The sequence below is a fragment of the Orbicella faveolata genome, unplaced genomic scaffold, assembly GCF_042242905.1.
Source record: "Orbicella faveolata isolate gen_17 unplaced genomic scaffold, um_ofav_v1 contig_3, whole genome shotgun sequence".
NCBI lineage: Eukaryota > Metazoa > Cnidaria > Anthozoa > Scleractinia > Merulinidae > Orbicella > Orbicella faveolata.
The window spans coordinates 7,633,034-7,652,500 of NW_028301558.1; the positions used below are offsets into that span (position 1 = coordinate 7,633,034).

The 19,467-nt window shown below is 40.1% G+C and overlaps 1 protein-coding gene across 1 annotated transcript in view; it reads right to left on the reverse strand.

The window, feature by feature from the left end:
• Nucleotides 1-6,277: 6,277 nt before the first annotated feature.
• LOC110060382 (pre-mRNA-splicing factor ATP-dependent RNA helicase DHX16-like) overlaps nucleotides 6,278-19,467 on the reverse strand; it is a 21,378-nt gene continuing 8,188 nt past the window's right edge. Inside the window, exons 8-21 of the mRNA XM_020767153.2 lie at nucleotides 19,019-19,129; nucleotides 18,106-18,159; nucleotides 17,607-17,668; nucleotides 16,791-16,932; nucleotides 15,415-15,483; nucleotides 14,395-14,646; nucleotides 13,809-13,949; nucleotides 13,268-13,381; nucleotides 12,606-12,773; nucleotides 11,908-11,975; nucleotides 9,029-9,353; nucleotides 8,166-8,243; nucleotides 7,550-7,648; nucleotides 6,278-7,215 (exon numbers count right to left, since the gene is read on the reverse strand). Of these exons, the coding sequence (XP_020622812.2) occupies nucleotides 7,081-7,215; nucleotides 7,550-7,648; nucleotides 8,166-8,243; nucleotides 9,029-9,353; nucleotides 11,908-11,975; nucleotides 12,606-12,773; nucleotides 13,268-13,381; nucleotides 13,809-13,949; nucleotides 14,395-14,646; nucleotides 15,415-15,483; nucleotides 16,791-16,932; nucleotides 17,607-17,668; nucleotides 18,106-18,159; nucleotides 19,019-19,129 (1,818 nt within the window). The 3' untranslated portion in view covers nucleotides 6,278-7,080. The remainder of the gene's footprint in view (nucleotides 7,216-7,549; nucleotides 7,649-8,165; nucleotides 8,244-9,028; nucleotides 9,354-11,907; nucleotides 11,976-12,605; nucleotides 12,774-13,267; nucleotides 13,382-13,808; nucleotides 13,950-14,394; nucleotides 14,647-15,414; nucleotides 15,484-16,790; nucleotides 16,933-17,606; nucleotides 17,669-18,105; nucleotides 18,160-19,018; nucleotides 19,130-19,467) is intronic.

The window sequence follows — 19,467 nt, forward strand, 5'->3', positions numbered from 1 at the left end:
TAAAGCTAGTTTGTACATTTTCCCCACGCGGTATGTAGAAATTAATTTTCGTCCAAATCAAATGTAAAATCTGGAACAAACTTTGAAAATTGCGTGATCAAATAACGATGAAAATTGGTTGAAACCAAGAGAAGATCAAGGTACTCTTTGATCCTCTCTTGGTTGAAACTGGCATTGTTGACAACTCTGAATGAATCTTAAGACAGTTCAGTAGATTTTTGCATGATTTTGACAGCCAAACACTGACTGATAAATTTGAAGAACAAAAATCAGATAATGAAAACTGGTTGAAAATTGTTTACGAATCTGAAATGATTGAAGTCTCAAGACAATTCAGTAATACTTGCATAATTTTGACAGCCAGACACTGACTGATAAATTTGATGAAAAAAAAAATAATGAAAATGACTGAAACTTGTGTACGACACTGAATGTGTTATTATACAGGCAAATCAATGGATCCTTGCTTAGTTTTGACAAACAAACACTGAATGATAAATTTTGTTTCAAGTGTTCTCTGAAATCAATGTGTAGCTTGTCAAAAGTTTGACCGAAATCAAATATCCAATTTGGAGCAATTTTATCTTGTTAAGTTGCAAGACAGTTATAATGAAAATTGATCAAAGCTTATACTTCTTTAATTTTGGCAAACAAATTCTGACTACTGAATTTTGTTTCACAAAATGTTGCGAAATTAATACAGGTAGCTAACTGTACTGGCCGAACTTTGGTGAACAAATTGTAGAGTTTGACCGAAATGAAATGAAATTTTTGGAACAACTGGTAAATTCGAGATGAAATTATCGAAATATGTTTCTACATCTCAAATCGGTTACGTAGTTGTCGAGAAGAAAATTAACAAGGCCTCCTTGAATATCGCACGGGTCGTAATGGAAGCAAATTTAATTTCGCGATTACTTTATACTAGTTGGTGAGAATTTATGTGTTAATCCAGACAATTTCTCACTGCTGATCAGTTCAGTCTTTCTCCTGACCTAGACGCCTAGCATTGTACTAATGTTTTGAGGAAAAAGCAGATTTTGATCACTAACTTAGCGGCTCGTATGACACTAACGTTATTTACCTAATGAACTACAGAAAGATCTTGTAAAAATGTGATCCAGCATCTTCTTGTCGATCGACTTGCTTGTGTTGTCCGCTGAAATCCGGAGCTGAGAAAGGCTGAGGGAAAATAACAAAACTCCATGTAAACAACAATCCATTTTACACGGTTTGTTGTATACAAAAAATTTATGTAATTAAACGTAAGTATAGACGGCAGGGGTGAAGGATAGTCTTACGAAATTTTCGCATTGGAAGGTGAATTATATTTTATATACTTATGTTGAGCGATTGTTCGTAGGAGCAGAATTGAACATGAATTTTTTCCCTGTTAATTGTCGTCAGTGATCAGTTACAAGGCTTAGACTAGGCGACAAAGTAGTTAACATTTTTTTTTTCAGGATCACAGGATTTTGGTTTACATGTTAATGATGTATCTGAGGACATGAACAACTTGAACTCCTCATAGATTTTTATGGACAATTTCTTAATATGTCAGTTTAATTTTCCCCAGCGAAAGGTTTTGTGATTTGAGATACTCTATAGCTCTCATTTGTAAGTCTGATGCGAGAAAGAGACTTTTTAAGACAACATTGTTAGCACAATATCCGAGCTAATTTGCATTATAATAAAAAAACCAACATGGCGCGGGCATGGCGAGCAGCGTCTACTGAAGTTCATTCAAGGTCACCCGAAATGAAAGGACAAAGCATACGTCATTAAAATATGCAAAATAAGTTTCAGCTTTCAAGAATTATCGCAAATTTAGATAAAATGGTCTCTAATTGCAAGCGATAAGGAGAAAATAACTAGGAAAGTGTCAACAGTGGAACATATCGGAGAAAATGTCTCAGATCTTAGCTATTTTTAGCATTAATAAAGTGTTTGAAAATAGCCCGAATGTTTTTGTACCGCTGTGATCGAATCGGTAATGAGTTGCTTTTTTTTAAAGAAAAGTATGCCAAAAAGTCACTTTAAATCAAGACAAGAAAAATGAAAAAAAAAAAAATCCCTGTCGCGGTGAAATCCTAGCTGATACAGTTGATTCCAACCATCCACACATGTTTGGCTCTGGCAGATTAAAAGATTGAAAACAGGTTCTAAACTTTGGATCGTAACGACTCAAATAACCTTAGCGAGAAATCTTTGTACAGAGCTTCTAAACGTGTTAATGTTATGGTCTGAACGGGTAACATCAGACTGACTTTTTATTGCCTTTGAATGAGATTGAAACCGTGAAACAATCAACTCACCGTTGTCCTTTGCAGGGATTTCAGTAAGGTTCCAGCTCAAAGCGGCATTTTGTCAATCTGTAAAATAATTCAGAAGATAACCTAAATAAGTATCCAAGTTCATAAAGCAGCTTTGATGGCTTTTGGGTACTAGAATTTCAATGTACTTAACAGTTTTAGGCAGCACTGGTCAAGCTAATGAATTTTGCCTATAAAACAAAATGGCGAACTTCAGGTAAACTGCCTTTAAAATTCAGGTTATAACACTAAAGCCGAACTGAACAAGCTATGTCGTCCCTAGCCGCTTCATATCAGTTACATTTTCCTTTATTTTGTAATCAGTTGACTTATTTGTGTGTAAATGTAGTCACTTGATGCAAGAGGAACTGTTACCTGTAGAAGTCGTCCAAATCAAGTTATTGATATCTGGATGATCGCCTGATAAAGTCTTGGTGCCTTGGGTTCTGTCCTGTTGTGGAAAACAATCAGAAATAAAATTGTGAGCTTAAAAGGTGCATGTCACTTACATGTCTCTCAAGGTTCACGTTGGAGCTTATTGCCTAAAAACTTATTTTTCTGTCATCTAAAAAGATTTAACATAAAATGTCTTGTTGCTTTGCAAGAAATAAGGACTCCTTTAGCAAACGTTATAATGAATGTCCGAAATTGAGAATATCGCATATCATTAATGTCTTAGAGACAATTAAGCCTCTTTCCGAAAGTACGCCTCATCCCGAGAAACCATCCTCGCCCCACGAAAATCTCGGACTCGAAATAAACACTCTAATTCACGAGTTAAAAATGAAAAATGAAGCAAATGGAAGCCTAGCTAGGAGGGTTTTTTTTTAGAATTTTCTAGTAATCGGGTGATATACAAGAAATTTGAAAATAAATCACCAAAAATGCATTAAAATATATGCAATGTGGCGTCAAAATGATTGTTGACGATGGTAGAAAGTCGATTGTACGTGAATAAGACCATCACTACTTTACCAAACGTTTAGAAACTTATCGCGTAATCTTTTGCCACTCATTGCTAACTTTTCTACTACAACCGTTAGATTGAGAAAAATATACTTTAAGAGTGACCAACATTATGTATGATATAATTCAGTTTCCATGTAAATTCTCAAAGGCAGACACATACTTCGTTCGTTAGTACCTAATTTTTCTTTGACGCTTTTAATTACCAATAGGAAATTTATGATACCTTCAGTTAAAATTCAGTAACTTATAACGTTCCTTACCTTGAAGGCGAATCAGGGCCGTTTACCAACTGAGGCCAATTTCCGCCGTCATTGTTCACACGAAGCACGTGCTCGCAAGACCTGGTTGAAAATAAAGTTCTTGGCCAGGTATTTGCGGTTCAGTACACCTCCAAGAAATGTCACTCCTAAATTGAAGCCGGCAGGATGCTTTTGCGCAGCAATAAGCGAGGAAAGAGACAGGAAGGCAAACGTCCGACATCAAGAACGCCACACGGCAAATAGTTTATCACGTGCATGATTTACAATGCAAGTTTTCAACGTGGTTATCACACGATGAGCCTTGGTGTCAATGGGACTGTTTGATTGGTTCTGTTCACTTTATAATCACGTGCGGGATATTTAAAACAATGTTTATAGTAATGTTTCCGAGCAGTTTCGAAATGTGTCTGGCTCAAAGGTTTTGATGACATTTATTAGAATCAAAATGAACATGACTCTCAATACAAAAGCTAAGTAAAATTTCACATCAGTTTCTTGATTTATTCTTCGTTTATTTTTACAGGGCAAACATACCAGTTTTTGTTTCAAAAAAAAGAAACTTTTCGTGATGATGAGGGAGATTTTTGGTGTTATTTGGTTTAGTTGGGCAGTTGTATAAATTCCACAAATTTTCGGACAGTGTCTTCTTCTCGTAACCCTTGAAATTCCACTGACGGGATAAATGTACTGTTCCAACGGTTTGCATGTTTGTGTGCCCCCCCCCCACCCCCCCTCTCCTCCGCGCCTCTCTCTTTCTCCCATAATCCCTTGTGCAAAATTTTTCCCGTGGAGGTGGTGGAGGTTGCACTCCCTAGCTATTTGTATTTTTTAATTTCTCCACTTGATGATTTGAATGAATGCAGTGAAAGGAAAGCGGAAAGGGCAAGATATAGTAAGCTAATTATATGCCATATAATTAGATGCATTTATTTTGTGATAAAAAGAAACCATAGTATAAGAGAGGAAAGAGTAAACATATGTAAAGAAATAGTTTATGTATAGCGCTTATTAATACTGAGAAAAATAAAACTGGTTAAGTGCTTCTTTAATTTGTTTTCTAGTCGGCTTTCCCAGCGTGTTCCCCGTGTTACGTGATGCTTTATCTGTTCTTTTTAAATGCGTTCCGTCGCACTCTTTCTGGATCGTTTCTTTGTCCTCGCCCACCGCAACTCCTTTATATTCCCTGTGTGTTTCCTGTACTCTTCCTGGACCATTCCTTCATTCTTTTTCCTGTGTGATCAGTGCATTTACTCGTACATTCTACGAGCTTTCTTCGTTTTTCCCTTCATGTAATACGCAACGTTATCCATTGACCAACTTTGCCAAAACCCAACCGGCCGTACCCTGACTGACACCTGACATTGGGCCGACACCCGCCCTGTAATATCCTTTAATCATTCTACCCTGCCTTTGCTAGATATTTATTTTATTTTGACCAGCAGTATTTCTATTCTCCCCTGTTTATATGCGCGTTAGTCCGTCACAGGGTACTCCCAGCATTAAAGTTTGAAGTTCAATTTATGCACCTGGTTGTAGAGTAATGCGTCTTTTCACAGAGAACAACGAAATGACGTCGACCAGAGCTCTAACCTAACCTGGGACCCAGATCTCTCTCTGTTTGACGCTGAACTGTGAAGCTTAGCCGTGGGAGATCATTCATGCCCGACAAGTGCCCGGGGTGGTGGGGGGTAGGGTGCGTGCGATTGGAATTGACAGTACCATTACGAATGCATGGCGAGAGAAAAAGTATGTAGTCATCTTTACAAGGCAAATAACCAAAAAGAAAAGGAATGAAGTGGGGGAAATCAAATTCAAATAGGATATTCACAAACCTGATAAGCCGGGAAGCCCCTGAGTGAGGTATGCGTTTCAACTGAACTGAATGTTGTGTACATGGAACGTGTTCAACCATCAGAACGACCGGACGTTTTTTGTGTGTAGGGGGACACATTGAAATTCTTAGAAGAATCTTACAGAGAACACGGAAAGCCTTGTGCTTTAAAGTGGATTTTTTCCTTATTACCTCACCTCAGGGGGTTTTCTGACCGGATAAATTAAATTTGATTGGCTCTGTAATACTTTTACAATGCTATTCATAATCAAATTTAAAAGAACAAACGTATCATAACAGTCGTACAATCTAATGCAAAAAAGCAGTGTTGAAAAGTCAACGCGCAAGGAGGACGAAGACTGAGTCGTTAGACAGGAGTGGAGGATTTACTAAGATGTAGTATGGCGCATTGTCACTTCAGTCTTATTGTAGAGCAGTGATAAAAACAGAAAAGGAAATTGAGTAACGCACTCCTGTTTAGTCGTATATAAAGAGCAATACATACAGTATTTCACAAATTAACTTCAGCAGCAAGCCACCCATTTTCATAAGGTCATTAGGTAATCGGGCGAATGAGACAGCAATAAAAAATTTACGAGCAATATTTAAAAATTCTATCACAATTTAAAGCTCCTGGAATTTGAAAGAATTTTGAAATATCACGAGTAGTTTAAATGCTTAACTGCTCGAACTTTCATAGGATTATTCGCTTATTACATCATTCAAACTTACCAATATTCGCGAATTAATTGCGCTGTAAATTAAATTTGAATTTGCCAGCTCTCAGCCAATAACAAAGAGGTTAAAATAGAAACGGAAGACTTGCTAAATTTAAAGCAAATGTTTCCCCCTTTTATGCATTCCCTTTCTACAAACTTAAGCACATACAATTTTTTCAACATGAATACTTTTTAAAGCATTTTATTTAAGACAATTGTTCAAGCTATTATGAAGCCAACCGTGGAAAGCTAACTACACGGGCAACATCCTCTAGAAGATCAAGAATAAACATTCTTTCTGTGAATGAATGTTTGAATGTCTGAATGTACAATAAAATGCCTTCGACGTACACCAGGGCATATTTTTTTATCCACGATGGTGAAGGAAAAAGGGACAGAAAAACTGTTCTCGAAATGTACAGTGGGATAGATGTTCCAGTCAATGACATACTCTGCCAGCTTTACACAGAAAGATTTATAGTCGAAAACCACATTCAAAGTAATACAGCTATCAATAACTTGAGTTTCCACGCTAAAGCTCGAGCCGTTGACGTTCTTTGCTTTTCAAGCTCTTTACACCACTGAATCAGACTGAGCAGCTTTGACTAAAACCACGTTTCTCCGCATTATGGCCATCAGCTTTACGAAGGCAAAATCCCTTCATCCAGGTTCGAGTAGTCTCCTTTGGTCTCACTTTGTAGCCTTTGTTTTGGTCGTCTCGCTCTTAGCTGCTGCGTGACGCTGGGGAGACTGGACTGCGAGGCTCCATAGTCTTTTCAGCAAGCACCATACAGTGATTCCATGATAACAAATATCTTCGTTATTCCCGCTTAATAGCAGAGAAGCTCTGTTTATTAAACCCAACATGAGGCATTTTCCTTTTCACAGCCAGTGGACTGTCCGCAGAGTATTTACACAAATTGCCATTCCATTTTAAGTCGATGTTAGAAAACGGCGTGACGCGGTGTTTTTTGTCACGCAATCCATTATCACGTTGACCTGGCCTGCTCTCGTGTGACTCCAGCTGTTTTTGGCATCTTCTTACTAGAGCTGTCTTCTAGTTCCTTGGCTTTATAATAGTGAGGTGCCACCTCCAGAAGCCATTTGTTTTCAATCTCTATAATCTAATACAGACAATGAGAAAAGATAGTGATTAATGACTACATTATTCCTTTCTGCTTACGCTTACCCTCCGCACTAAGTTTAAGGTCCACCATAATGAAATTCCCAGAATGAGTTTTGAACATTTTGTCTTGCGTTTGATTAGCGTTCTAATCAGTTCAAACTGTTGTTCGTCGCACTCTAGAACTAATCAGATCAGAAACTGATTGGTTTCAACCAATCAGCTTCTTACATAACCTTTGCCATGCTTGGGAATGGCGAGTGTTCACTCAACCTGATAGTGTAAAGCTGACGTTTGATTCAAGGAGTTATGAGTAGTAGCAAGGTTCAAAATACCTGTCTCATGAACTCTTTAGTAGTGAACACTAGCTCGTGATAGATGACCCATCTGGGCTGCTCCTGGAACAGGCTACTGTTAGGATGGATCATGACAGTCTGCAAACAAAACGAGCAAAGGAAAAAACAGAAACACGTGTTACTGCAATAGGTCAGTTCCAATTAACTCTGACACGAGATAGGTGGAAATTAAAAACGTGGGAAACCTCTCATGGAAAACCCAACAAGAGAGCGTAGCTCATTTGCAACAGACCTCGTTCTAAAAAGGAGGCTACAAGCACTCACAAATGGCCTACAGTCTTAAAAACAGTTTTTGGTGTAGACAGTTCAAAGCGAAATGTAAACAAACCAAGGCGTGGTAAACTAACATATGCCGCGGCAAACTCGAGTTTCTGTATTATGAGTCTCACGGGTAGCTGATTATTGGTCTTGTCTCCAATCTTTGTAAACAAGCCCAAAGACAGTCTGCGTAGAAGGTGAAAAATTAGGCCACAAATCAACCACGACTTCTCGGTAGAAAAAGTTAGCTATTTATCTATTTTTCAAGTTGATAAAGGCAAATTCACGGCCGTAGCGAGTTTGCGAAGCTCGAAGCGAAACAACAGAAGCTACTGACCTGCTGATGTTTGACTGTCCTGTACTGTCCACTCTTGCTCAGCCTGGCTGTGTGGTAAAAGTAGCCAGCTGTGATCGCCTGACGAGCAAAAAAAGGATGAGAGTCAGCCCTACGCACCTACGGTTTATTTGCCTTACAGGCATTAAAAGGAATATGAAGCAACTGACAGAGAAAATCACTATTTTGAATGGGGGAAGAAAAGGGTGAAAAACAAGACTTCATGAAATGTCGGCAACTGAGGATACGTAAAGCGCGCATCATAATCCAGTGGTGCACGCCAGTGACGTCAGCATAAGCAAAGTTGACTTCTCTTCGCTTCGCCTGAGTTTCATTGCACAATTTCCACTAGCAATGTTATACAACAATTGATTCATGGTTTAGCGTGCATCACCATCAAATTTAGATGCTTGCGGAAGGTCTGGAGATTCCTCAAGGAGCTAAACTCTTACGCGTTTCTTATGCTCTCCAAACTTCCTGCGCACACCATAACTAAATGATGCACGTTAAAGCATGAATCGATAGTTATTTCTCAAGGAAAATTTTTTCAACAGATCACGATTGAAACTTAAGCTTGATTCAGAACAGAATGAGAAAACGTGCTACTCTTTCGGCTGGTATCCGGTCTCCGGAAATTACTGAAGACGTGATTTTTCCTGTGCACATCATGACTCGACAATGAATGCTAAAGCATAAATCCCTTGTTAATTTAAGGAACCGTTTTCAACCGATCATGGTGTAAATATTAGCGCGTTTCAACAGAGAGCAAGAAAACCACTATTCCGGCTGGTTTCCCGCAAATGACTAAGCTGAACACCCGCACACAGGCTTATCACAAATGGCGTGTTGTTTCCTTTCCTTGTTACCTTTCTTATAGGAACCGAGTCGTTCGGATTCGACGAGATCTCAATCTCTACCCTCTCCATTAGTCCTTCCAGCTGTTCCCGGACGTCACGTGCTCGTTTCATGGAGCGGTGCTGTATAAAGTTCTCAAAGCACCACTGGGTGGAGTACCCAGTCTCCACCCACTGGTCATACACGTTCAACAAGGTCAGGTGATCTCCGCCGGGACGAAAGAAGTTAATGCGCGCGTTGTCCGCGTGCACAACTTTATCCTTGGGACGGTAGAAAATGGCGTTGTTTACCGATAGCATGGCGGTGATGGTGAGAATCTGCTCCACGCATTTGTATCTGGAAGATTAATTTAATAAGTACATCAAGGTGCGTTGTGGACATCTCGCAAAGCCGGTTTGTTACTCCTTAACACGAGTATTCCATAAACGTTGGTTAATTCATGATCTGATTTATACAAGACGAAAACTATAGGTCCGCAATGCGAACTTGTGTGGGATTTCAGTCAAATAAAAGTTGATGCTCTATGGATAAATCAGAGAAATTGTAGCTTTACAGTGAATATTTATACATTTTGTCGTGTTGTAGTGATGAATGTAGAGTAAAGATACCGTAGAGTCCTGATTATAAGATCCCAGCTTGCAGATGAAAAAACGGTTACAGGAGAAACATGTTTGGACTTAAGTTTCCAGGAAATTCGCTCCCTTAAGGATTAGTTACACGGAACTCTTTACCGTGGTAAATGATCCTTTTACCAGTGAGTATGACCAATATTTCCGGAGGTAAATTTCCCGTAGTTAATACCCATGGACACATAAAAAAGATCACATGCAGAGCCCTTGACATTTAATGTGGTCAGTTGCATTGGTGTTTTGATGTCTAAGGTATTACGAGCAAATCACGTTTCTCTGCTTGTCATTAATATGTAACCGAAAAGGAAAAATGTTTTTCCTCCATGTGCCATTTTTGTTACCTTGGCAAAATCCCGTGTAACCGTTGTTTCACAACGTATACTAAAACCCAGCAAAAAACAAAAAACAAAAAAACAAAAAAAATTCAAGGGAGGAGGGGTTCATTGAAAGAGTCATTGAAGTAAACACATTTTGCAGGTTAGGCTTGTTTTTCGCAGCAGGGGCGAAAACAAATGACATCATCGAAAGCAAGTGCACACGAGACGGTTTAGTTTTGGTCGTGAATTTGGACCGTGCAATCAAAAATAACGTGGCCTGTTTCGTCGGGATGCCAGATGACCTGCTATATAACTGGGACAATTAATGTTCCCGAACACAACTTTTGAATCGCGTTGGCTAGGGGATGTTTATTGTGGGAACAGCTTTATTTCATTAGCTACATTTGTCCTGGATTTGTTGATTAGTCCCAGTGGAGACAAATAGGTTAGTTAGCCTTAGCTCTTACGCAGATGCTCCCCCCCACCCCTTCATGAAAAATTCAGACGGTATCCAGTCGAAATTGTTCGGAAAAGTACTCTAAGGCCATAAGAGTTAGCCTGAACCAAGGAACGGCAATAGGAATGTTGTCTACTTTTATTTCTCAGCGGAAATATTAGAATCGGTCGCTGGTTGCACGGAGTTTGTTCAAGATAAATCAGCTCCGATTGCAAATGTCAGCTAATATTCGTGCTTCCAACTGAGAAAACTGTATGTAAATTTTACTTTTAGAAATTAGCTTTTGTGCTTAAACATGACCAGTAAATGTGAAAATGTTTAGCGTGAAGTTTGAAGGCAAATTAAAATATTTAGTCCTTTCAAACTTGTGAGTCTACGGAAACTGCACTGTCACGCAACGTATCAAGAAATCATGGTTTATTAGTCGAGAGGACCTCAACTTGGTAACCATAAATACACGGGAAAATGCTGGGCTTTGTCATTATTTTATATCTGTCCGTAACACTTCGGTTGTTGCTATAAATATGATGATTTTAGCAATAGACGGGAGTTGAAAGTAATGAAATCAATCAAGTGTAAATTTTATTCCGACAGTCGCAGACTGCGCGTCGCGACATGCACAATGTTTACTAGAATTCATTTTCCGCAGAAATTGTCGGGATTTTCAGCTGATCAAAGGAATTTCAATGTGACATAATTTAAATATGTAATCGCAGAAAGATTTGTCCGAGAACTGGAGCTTTGTATGATTGTTGTATGATTGACTGATTGTTCCTTATTCATCCAAGAATTTCGCGCATATACAGAAAGCAAATGTTTACCCACCTTATAATAAATGGCACGTCAAAAATAAATACGGCAGCGCGTGTCTGAAAAACACTAAGACCTGAGGCCGACGACTCCCTCCGAATCTCAAAAACAAGTCAAAATTCGCCAAAAAACAACACCCGGTAAGAGTAATTACACATCTAATGGCCGCCGCTCAAAAACACTCAACCTTTTGCTGGTGGAACCCAGTCTACACGCCAAGTTGAAACCACGTGACAAACGCTTTGCTCTCGTGGACAAACAAATAAATAAATATCCCTGGCGTTGACAAAGTGTGGGAAATCCTACACAAAAAAATGAATTAATCAATTAATAGATAATGAATAAGCGTCTTTCCAGTTGAGCATTCCTAAACCTGTCAAAGAGGCAACCGCACACACAACTGGGACGAAACGAGTTCAAAGGTTGAATAATTCTTCAAGCTCTCTATAATTTCTTATTGCTTTTTTGGCCTCTGAATGTTTTTCTTCTTTCTCAGCTGGTGGAACGCGCAAATTAAATATTCAGTTTGAAAACAGATATCGAACGCTTCTCAAGGCTGTACAAATGCCATGATTATACTTTACACTGATAACAGACAAAAGAACCTGCACGTCTTATATTAGTCGAGCTACAACAAAGAATGAAATTCGATCAAATCAAAAAATCGTTACACGTACTTTTCCGATGCAATCAACATTTTTGACATGGTCGGTTCAACTGGAAATTCTGCCATGCGACGTCCAAGCTGGAAAAATAACAAACTTCAGTCAGTGTAAATTGATTGACACTGTTCAACAACATCAAAACACAGTTACGTCCCCCACAACCAGGTAAGATTTTCAGAACAAATGACAGGGCCTTAAAACTATCCTAAATACAACGTAACTTGAGTTAAGTTTAACAACAGAGAGACGAGCCATAAGAGGGAGTGAGTACTGGTCGTTATTGACTTAGAATATTTCCACTCCCCTCTAGGTGGAATACTACTCCTCCGCAGCTCTATCGATCTCTTGGCATTAGATTCACTAGAACCCATTTACAGTCCTTAATGGTGAGATGCACTGTGAGGGTAAAGTGTCTTGCCGAAGAACACAACACAATGACCTGGCCAGGGCTCAAACCCCCAAAAAACACTAACTAGCCCCAGTTGCTCGAAGGCTCGATAGCGCAAACCACTGAAAAAACCGCTATCCAGTGGATAAATGTTAACAAAAACAAACCGCACTATCCGCTGGATAGGGATTTATCCGGTGGATAGCGTTATCCACCCTTTGAACAACCCAGTTCTGGAGTCCTTTAGCTCACGAAACATTACGCCACGGCAGCTTTTAAACTGTCAGTATTATTTAAATACATATTTTCCCATAAAATATACCTTGGTGAGTTCTCCATGATGATTCAGACCTCCTAAAGCGTAAAGCTGTTCAAGTGCAATGATCAGAGTTTCTGCTGGAGGGGGGTCCATAAAATCAAAATGAATCAAATCGTTGATGCCCAAGCTCTTTAGGAGGAGCACCACATTGCCCAAATTCGTTCTCTGGATCTGTAAAAGTGGTATAACAATAAATACAATATAACCCTTGAGGGCTAACAACTAAGGACGAAAAGAGAAAGGCAATCACGATGAAAGTTTAGCTTAGACCAACGATTTTTTTTCTTTTTCTGTTTTAGGTTGTAGCCGGAATTCACGTTTCTGAGCCATCAAGCCAACTATGGCTAGGAGTGATCCTTTCCACTTTCTCTTCGTCAAAGTCACTGATCAAAAAACATATTTGTAATCCAAGAGGATCAGTTGCTGCGTGGCACAGTTAACAGTTCAAAAGTTGTAAATAGTAATAATGCAGTGCTAAATTAAAAACGATGTTTATAGCAGACGTTTCGGGCCTAGCCCTTCCTCAGTACTAAGTCACTGATCACTTGGGCGGAGTCTAAGAGAGGCAGTTGAGAGTGTCTTGGTTAGTTTTCTCATTCCGTGCCAGTTAATTTAAACAATCAAAGCAGCATTAGCGCAGGGTTACAGGTGTAAACCGTAGTTACCTCAGGAATGGTGTTCTCCTCCAACTCGTTCTTGTATGCCCAGGCTGTGTACATTCGAAAACACTTGCCTGCTGCCACGCGACCTGCACGCCCTGCCCGCTGATTGGCTGAGGCCTAAAAAGGCAAAACATTAATTTTAATTAGATGCTTTAACACCAAGCCTTGTAAGATTCTACCAACGGAAGCCAGAACCGCTGAAGACGTTCGCGCAAACTGTTTGTTTGCATCCTTTCTGCGTAAGCAATTCACACGCCACGTCATACACCGGGAGAGCACGCTAAGTAACAGAATCAAAAGGAATCCACTGCTATAGCTTTGCGTGGTTTTAACGTGGATTTTTCAAGTACTTTAACTGGAGCGAAGTCCACGTATCAGATATCCCCTTAAAGGTATTATACCTCACGATACTGGTACCAAAGAAGGGAATTGTGCACGTGATGAGTGAAAAGAGATTGCTCGTTTTCCACCACTTTCCTTCTCTATCAAAAGCCTGCCATCAGGTTACAATATTCAGAATTCAGATCTTTTTCAAATGACTCACTTTTGATATGGGTGTGACGATAAGAGACTCCATTCCTGTTCGAGGGTTGTAACTCTTTTGTTTACAAAATCCAGGATCTATGACGTAAATGATGCCGTCTATAGTCAGAGATGTCTCCGCAATATTTGTTGCCAGGACAACCTACCAGGCAAAAATATGTACACAAGTGACCAAACTGTCCCAAAGACGAAAAAGTCTTGCAGGACGAAAATAGAAAATTTTTTCTAACTGGTGCAGGCCTTTGCCTGCAGTGCAGACAAGCGCGTATCTAGCTATAATCTTCGACTCGCAAAACAGTCAGTCGGTCACTCGCCATGGTAGGAAAAATGCCAAAGGGGAAAAAATGTCACAAAATGATTAGACTAAGAGACAATAGTCAAGCAAATGATGTAAATAAATATCAAATGGTTGCAAAATTACTATTTCTGCCATGAAATGTACTTTTCGCTTAAAAGGGAAATTGTTAACATCCAAGATTTTCATTCGTTTAATTTGCACTCAATTTTAAGGGGTGTCGGTAGTTGAAGTAGCCACAGTATAATTGTTATTTTGATACAGAAATTCTCATACGATGCGTTTACACTACCTTTCTTGCTCCAGGAGGAGTGGGTTCAAATATCTTGGCCTGTAAATCCGATGGAAGGTTGGCGTAAATGGGCAGAATCATAAGTTCGTTGATCTTAGAGCCCAGTTTACGCGTCCTCTCTTGCAGTAGTTCCTGTGATGCCTCGATCTCTTCTTGACCGGTTAAAAATACCAGGATGTCGCCCGGAGGCTGAGTCACATGAATCTGTAACACAGTCACAACGGCAGCTTCCAGATAATCAGCTTCAGGGGCCTGGGGAAAATTGAATTAAAACAGTGAATTTTACTCCCACTTCAAACTTACTCCTACAAAGATGGTTGTTAATTGGCTTCATGGCAACAGTATTAATTGCTAGCATTTTGTTTTCCTTTCCAGCCAATCGAGTAAACCCAACAACACTCGCGACATGCCTCGCGCGTATTTTCCCGCGCTTGGCACCGGTCGCAGATTTTCCCGCGTTTGCCAATCGTTTCATGTTTTCCCAGTTTACCACTGGTTACCCAGTTTTGCTTCATGGCGTTATAATCTACTTGTTGCGATTAGCCGCGTGCGGCTACAATGGTTTCGGTTTTACATCAGTCATCAGGAAACCCTCTACTCGTGAACATAGTGAAAGCCAGTTATCTGCAGAAGCACTGCTCTTTTATAAAAGTAATAATACATCAGTTAACTTTAGTTCATTTGCGTTCATTTATGGTGAAAGCCTCTCACGTGATTCTCAATCTTGACAACCTCTTCACACTTACCTGTCCTTCCATTGTAACCCGCCACAAAAATTAAATACGTTCATCTCTACTTTTTGGAGAGTTTCAAAAAATTACATGTTCAACACAAACCACTGCAACAACAACAACAAAAATTAAAGGCGCGAAGCTGAAGCGATCTGAAAATGAAATTTGAGGACTTCACACAAGCAGACATTTCCGTGAAGAATTAAAATTTTATTGACTTAAGTTAAGTTTCCTCAGTAACAGTTAACAACATCAAAAAATTAAACAGTGCACAAAGCTATCCACTTACCTTTGTGTAATAAATATTCACAGGAAAACGTCGACCAGGGATCCTAAAGATGGGTGCATCATCAAAGAACTAGAAGAACAAAAAAAGGTAAATATCAAGGTAAAACAAAAAAGTAATTATGAATATGTCAATATTAGGGTCATTAATACGAGAAAAATAAGCCGCGGCTTACACAGGCCACGGCTTCCATAAGATGCGAACTGGACCATTTGTACGAGCACGGCTTATATGAGACGCGAAGTACTCTTATTACATGGCTAGCTTGGTGAGCGGGCAAGATGGAGCTATCTTGCCCCCCCGGGACTACCCGCCGTGTCCCGCAAGAAAAATTTCCCCGAAAGCCATATACAGTGAAACCCTGCCTCACGACCACCCCATTAATACGACCACCTCGTTATTACGGCCACTTTATTCTGGTCCGTAAAAAGGCTAGCCCAGTCAGTCATTTTCCTATTTAAGGAACCCCTTTAATACGACCACCCCGTCAATACGACCAATTTTCCATGGCCCGAAGGTGGTCGTATTAACGGGGTACCACCGTAATAAATCCTTTATTGAACAAGCGCAAGAGACGGAGACGGAGTCGAGGTCCATAAACACGCAAAAAAAGAACTTGGCCAATATCCAGCCATCTTGACCGAACAAGCTTGGTCAATAACCCATACGTATGAATGGTTCACAGCTTGTTCGTGAATGCCTCGCTCTTGTGTTGGTTGCAATAGCAATCGCGGAATTGCGCGAGCTGTCGCGCGAGCGCGGGAAAAACTTGCGCTTGCGCAATGTGAGTTCGCGTCTTACGTAAGCCGCAAACAGGCCGCGATACCATTTATACGACTGGTTTCGCGGCTTATTTAATCCTCGTCTTACACGAGCCCAGGCTTATGTTATCCGCGGCTTGAGTAAGACTTGAACTGGTTAAAATGTACCGTTTATACGGTAAGTTCGCGTCTCGTGTAAGCCTCAGCTTGTGTAAGCCGCGGCTTATTTTCCTCGTATAAATGGCCCTATTAATACCTTGTAGGTAATGCCACTACATGGACGCAGGGTTCTAATGGATTGCACTAATGAAGTCTAAATGCAGTATGGGCTTCGAAAGTGCGGTTTCGTTTCGCAAGTTTCATTTTATTACTTATCCGATGTTGAAACCACAGCGTCAACTTCTTAAGTTAGCCTCCTATTCTAAGATACAATTGAAACTTCACAATGGAGAAGGGAGACTTCACCAAGAAATAATTCCCGGCGTAGAAGGAACTCGGAGAATAAAAAGCATACATAAGTCATATACTCGTTATAACAGAATCAGTGGTAGCTCTGCTTAGTCTGTGTTCTTGAACTGTTCCACTTTAGAAATTGCTGTCTAAACATTTCGTTAATACCTTTGAGAACTTGTCGGCATCCAAAGTCGCACTGGATATGAGCAGTTTAAGATCTGTTCTGAAACGAGCAATGTCCTTCACCAAGCCAAATAACACATCAGTGTGGAGTGTTCGCTCATGGGCCTCGTCAATAATAAGCACACTGAAAACCAGAAAAAAAAATATCATAGTTACAGTATATTAGGCCAATTATCGGTCAACCGTGGTCATAATGTACCCTTAAGTGACACTAAGGCGATGAAAAGTGCTTTGACCAATTCGAATTAAAAGAAAAAAGAGGGAAGCCAGTAGAACGCGTAAAACAATCGTGTGCAAGCCAATCTTTACTGAAGTAAAAATGTAACAACCAGTTACAACTTGAAATAAACTAAAAGAGGCAAACAGTGAAAAGAGCGGGAAAAATCGAGGGAGCCAATCACTACAAGGCCACAAATGGCGTAATACTGTAAATCCGAACAGGAAATTGAAGTGAAGTTGAAACAGTGACGTGTAAAATGCGCGGGAAAATCACTGCGGTGATTAATAACGACAACGAAGGAAAACGCAAAGTAAACTAAAAACCGGCAGTGAGTAAAAAGCGCGGGAAACATTGCAGGAGACACAGCAATGAGTGAAAAGCGCAAGATACTCACAAAAGTAAGTTGTTCAAAGCTCAGAAACATACAGTGACAACACACTTGAACCTTTTAATTATATCGAAAGGCACTGCAAACTTGCTAACAGAGACATGCAATAACAATATCAAAAACCAAAATAAAACACAGTTGCAAGCACTATAAGATTAGCCAGCAAGATGCCCACAATTTTAAAACAAACCTATATCCAGCAAGATCAGGTTCACTTAAGAACTCACGTAGAAGCATTCCATCAGTCATGTACTGTTGGAAGAAAGGAACAAATTAGTTACAGGTAAAATGTACAACTCAACTCCCGGAAAGAATACTTACAAGATTAAGATGTACTTGAAAGAGATCAATAAAGAAAGCCATGTAAAGTGAGCAAGCCCTTCCTACCCGATATTTGGATATAAATTCTCACTAGAAACTACAGAGTGCACAGCCGTAACCGGTTCCAACAGTTCAGTTAGTAGTTGAAGAGCTGCGTAAACAACGGGATTCACGCAAAGAACGAGTGGAAAAACGGGAGAGGTTTGGGGCGAGAAGGGCTCTCTCTTATTCTTCCCAGATTCCCCTCATCCCTGCGCTTGCCTATTTCCCTTTTGCCCGATTTCTTGCTCGTCCCCAACATACCGAGGGCCTGGAACCGGCTAACACATCTGTCACAAAATACAGTGGCCGTTATGTCAACAACTCACCTTTATTATAGTGCGCTCTGAACAGCAGTCCTCAAATCGGATGCTGTATCCAACCTGAAAAACAAATTAAAATATGTTCTAAATGCGAACATAGAAACGCTAATGTACGAATTAGTGTACAAGCTTTATAACTCCTTGCGATGTCCTAGGGAAGCCTAAAGGATGTCATCTAGTTCTCAAAGTCAGTAAGTATTTGGTTAAGAACGACTTGAGGAAGGCTGAAGTACATGTATGCACTGAAAGTCCAGAAGAATTATTTCCATTATCTTTACTTGAGGTCTTGAATGACTATCAAGAAAAGACTGCAATAACAGCTGCCACAATTCTCTTGTGCTCATTGGTTGATTTTCATTGCCAAACGAAAAAAAAAAAAAAATTTAAGTAGTATAGCTTTCATCCCAAAAATACCAAGGCTGCTGCATAGTGTCAAACTATCGTTCACTAATTCAGCCTATACTTCTCATTGGAAGAGTATAATTCTAACAAATTGTCCATATAGTCATGTTATTGACGTCGCCTTTAAAAGCTACACACTACTTCAGGGATGATAAATAATTAATTTGAGCCTTGGCGAGGCGGTGAGACATATCTTTTCGGGAAGCCAGGAACTCGAGAGTTCAAGATCGCGTCGCAAATAAAATCTTAGCGTCTTCCAGACGTTCAGTTAGTTAGTTGGTGCGCAGCGCGAAAAATGGCGCACTCTCTCTCCTTTATTTCGCGCTGCGCCGCAACTGCACTGTAACTGAGCGCCTGGAAGAGGTTAACAAAACAGAGCTAGTCAGACCCATGAAATTGGTATGAAATTTAGCATGACACTTTCTGAAGGAACAATCACTAACCGTAATCTAATACATGTACATGAAAAAGCAATGAGAATTTCATCAATATGTGAATTATCTTCTTTTCCACTCACCTCGTTTCCTAATTTTGTGCCCATCTCTTCAGATACTCTTGCCGCTACACTCATTGCTGCAACACGCCGAGGCTGTGTACATCCAATTTTCATCTTACCTTTGGTAAAACCCTGAAATAACAGAGTATTGCTAAGATCACCTAGCCTGCAGTGCAGGCGTCTTATTGGGGCGAGTTAGCGTTACAACCTTGCGACCGCCTTTTTAGACCGCCATGTTAGACCGCCATGTTAGACCGCCATGTTAGACCGCCATGTTAGACCGCCATGTTAGACCGCCATGTTAGACCGCCATGTTAGACCGCCATGTTAGACCGCCATGTTAGACTGCCATGTTAGACGGTGGGGGATGGGGGAGGGGAAAAATGAGAAGATTTTCTTCGCTCCACCCCTCCCCTATCCTTCCTCTTTCCTATCATTCACCCCCTTGGTAAAACTTTCTTTCTCTCCCC